The sequence below is a fragment of the Nestor notabilis genome, unplaced genomic scaffold (genome assembly GCF_000696875.1).
Source record: "Nestor notabilis isolate BGI_N333 unplaced genomic scaffold, ASM69687v1 scaffold21942, whole genome shotgun sequence".
In the NCBI taxonomy this organism is placed as follows: Eukaryota; Metazoa; Chordata; class Aves; order Psittaciformes; family Psittacidae; genus Nestor; species Nestor notabilis.
In genome coordinates this window covers 1,707-5,240 of record NW_009918185.1, presented here as the reverse complement: position 1 = coordinate 5,240, position 3,534 = coordinate 1,707, and the positions used below count along the sequence as shown (strand labels likewise).

General features: G+C 52.3%; 1 protein-coding gene across 1 annotated transcript in view; it reads left to right on the top strand.

Moving 5' to 3' along the window:
* Positions 1–2,702, top strand: part of LOC104401880 (membrane progestin receptor gamma-B-like) — a 5,949-nt gene extending 3,247 nt beyond the window's left edge. Inside the window, exons 5-7 of the mRNA XM_010009596.1 lie at positions 1,132–1,228; positions 1,726–1,867; positions 2,455–2,702. Of these exons, the coding sequence (XP_010007898.1) occupies positions 1,132–1,228; positions 1,726–1,867; positions 2,455–2,702 (487 nt within the window). The remainder of the gene's footprint in view (positions 1–1,131; positions 1,229–1,725; positions 1,868–2,454) is intronic.
* The last annotated feature ends 832 nt before the right edge of the window (positions 2,703–3,534 follow it).

The following is a 3,534-nucleotide window of genomic DNA, read 5'->3' as shown; positions in this document are numbered from 1 at the left end:
GGACCCAGGCTGGTGCTCACACCGGCGGTGCGGGGTTACCTGGACCTGGCTGAGCTCCTGCGCCGCAGCCAAACGCAGCAGCGGAGCACGCTCAGCCTCTCGATGTGCCCCAGCAAGGTCAGTGTTAATGCATGGGAGGCTGCAGCGCCGTGATTTGGCAGGGATTGCCATGGGGCGTCTGAAGGAAGGTGCTGATCTGTTGATCTTAAGGTTATTTCCAGTCCAAACCGTTCTATGACCCCTGTGAAAGCAGAGAAACCTGAATGGGCTTTTCACGCTGAGGACAGGGCACACATGGACTCTGCTGCATCTCAAGCCATCTGCTGTGAAGAGGGCGCTGTGCTGGGGTTACGGTGGCTCTGGGCAAAGTCCTACATCTCCTCACTGGGATTTCCTGCACAACAAAATGCAGGATATTATTCCCTGCCCAGACATGCACCTTCCTCCTCATCTACGGTAGGACTGTAACCAAGAGGCTGCTGCTTCCATTAGAACAGTGATGTCATTAAAAAGTAACTTGTTTAATTCATTTCGGTTGTGACTTGGGTAACTCTCTCGGTGCATTCTCTGCAACAGCAATCACCAAGTCCTGGCAGGGTGTAAAAAAGCAGGATGCTGCCACATTTCATGCACTTCAGCCATAAACTGTGATACAGCTTAATTAACAGTGATAAGCACAGCCCGAATGCTGCATTATCTACCAAGCCTTCCAAGCCAAGGCAGATGTATTCTCCCTGATTGCTGGGCTCAGAAAGCTCAGATTCAAACCCAAGAGTGAAAACTCAGTTGCAAACCTGACAGAGGGGAGGTTTAGATTAGAAAGAGGAAATAATTCTTCCCTGTGAGGGTGGTGAGGGGCTGGCACAGGTTGCCCAGAGAAGCTGTGGCTTCTACATCCTTCCTCCCCAGCTCAAGGTTCAGCCACATGAGCTGAAGGTGGTCCCAGCTTTAACACCTTCAGCAGACAAAGCCCTCGCTGCTCCGGCTGAATTCAAGGTGTTGATGGGAGGGTGGATGTGCAGTGCCTGCGCTGCAATCCCAGCAGTGGAATCCAGAGGAATGGAATCCAGCCCTTACATCAGCCTAACCCGCAGTGCTGTGCATGGGAGTTACCTCCTCTGTTTCCTCTAGGTTTCTGGAGGTGGAGCGGCCCATGTTCAGCAAGGCTTCCCGCATCCTGGCCTTCGCGTACCCGTACCTCTTTGACAGCATCCCTCTCTTCTACAGGGTACGGCTCCCTGTGGTCACAGCACCAGGATGGTGGCTCGCTGCAGGGTTGGGAATATCAGCTGCTACATCTTCGCCTGAAAATATTTGGGGAAATATTCCTTTTTCAAAAGGAAAACAAACTCCGGCAGGAAAAGGGATTGGGTTGTTTTTTCCTGCACCTATTGATAGGCAGATTCCTCCCACTTCAAAGCGCCGCGCTCCCACTTTGCCCAGGCTGGAAAGTTACTGCCTTAGAAAGCTGCCAGTTTTCCAGGTCCTCAGCTGGAGCAGGGTGGGAATTTTGCTGCAGTGAGGACTGAGGATGGGACGTGTGGGGCTGGGATTTGCGTGAAACCATGATAGGTGTTGTACTGAGCCCTGGGCCCTGCCCTGGTGCTGCCTGATGGGCAGCCAGAGCTGCTGGGGGCTCGGGGAGCAGCTCTGCCTCCTTTAATGTGTTGTTTTCCTCTTCCTTCTCCACGGTCCCCCTGTGTGGACACCTCTTTAATGCTGCAGTTCTACCTGTGCATGGCAGAGAGCTGCACAGAGGCTGCAATCCCGGTCCATTACAAGCACACTGCCTTTGCCTTCCTCACTTGCTTCATCTTCGCCAGCCATCTGCCAGAGCGACTCGCGCCAGGCCACTTCGATTATATCGGTAAGTGCCAAAGGGTGAGTTGGAATTGTTTCCTCATTATCCGTGGGGAGAAAGCACATTAATGCATGAGTGACTCCCAGAGGTTGTAATTAATTCCCTGCTGGGGATTCAGTGTGTGATTTTACACACGAGATAGAGCAGTCCTGCCTCGACAAAGCAGGAACAGCTCCAGAAACATGCTGGTTCCAAAACGTTTCAGAGGGTTTCGTGACCACAAAACACTCATTTCTTATGCAAAAGGCCTCACCTCTGGCACAGCAGTGCGTCAGGGCACTGCAGGAGCCAAGGAGACTGGGTGGCAGTGCGAGGGTCTCCCTTGTTGTCCCCATTACGCCATACCCAAGCACAGTGATCCTTAGAGCTGCCAGGACTGCAGCAGTGAGCTGCACATCCCTCATTCCCAGCTGCATTTTGGAGAGGAAGATCCCTGTGCTCTGGAGGCACGAGGGGAAAAGCCACAGAAATTAGTATTTAAAAGATTTAACGGCACTAGATGCCAGGCAGAAGGTCCCGGAGCCCTCCCCGTGGTGTCCGAATGAAGCCCAAGGCGAGAGGAGCCCTTGGTGAGTGCTTTGGCTTTGCTGCAGGGCACAGCCACCAAGTTTTCCACGTCTGTGGGATCATCGGCACCCACTTCCAGATGGAAGCCATCATGATGGACATGGCCGAGCGGCACGACCGGCTCCTGCCCTCCTCGCTGCTTCCCTCCTCCCTGCAGACCCTCGGCTCCATGGGCATCTGCATGGCCATGAACCTGGCTGTCATCGGGCTCTGCTCCGCGTCCCTGCGCTTCATGCCAGAGCCTCTGCAGAGAGAAAAGCCACACAGGCATTAGCCTTCGGGTCTAGATGGTGTTGATGCTGCTCCAAGGGACGGACCCCAAACAACCGGTGGATGGGTGAGGAGTTTATTCACCTACACTCTCTGAGGAAAGGTGTATTGAACATTTTCTCGAGGGGAAACCATAATTGCACTGGTTTCTGTACATATAGCTTCAAAGCTGGGGACAGATGATGAAATGCTCTTAATCAAATTGCTGTTTCAGTACAAGATGTATTTAAAATACTCATAACTTCTTCTATCAAAGGGAAATAAGTGCTAAGACTTCCCAAAGCAATAGGCATTCCCCAGGTCTGCCTTACGGAGCAATCAGGGAGGCAAGGGAATGGGGGCAACACATCTGGTCACACGTCTGTCCTTGTCATCGGCTTAAACCAACAGCCAAGCCTCCATGGTGAAGGCACGACCAATGGCTCTCTGTGGGGCTCCTTAACTAAGGTTTTCACCTTGAAAGTGGCATTATTTTGAGCTTAAAACCTCAAATACCTGTTACACAGCCTTACACTAACCCCAAGTGCCTGACATGTGGGATTGAGACCAGAGTTTGGCTACGTTTTAAATTCAGCTATTTTTAATCATGACCCAAAAAGAGTAATTCTAAGAGAACTCTCCATGGGATGTTCCTTCAGAATAGCCTCATTTTGGGTCCAATTCTGGTGCTTAGGTAAATCCTAGGAAATGAATGTCCATGGGGGAGCTGAGCTCCTGCCTGCAGTTGCCCGGTGGCTGATGGAGCCCCAGAGCATGGGGGGCACTGTCCTTCCCTCCCCGTACAGACACCTCTGTCCTGGTCATGGGCAGGCTCCTCTAACCTCATTTGTGGCAGC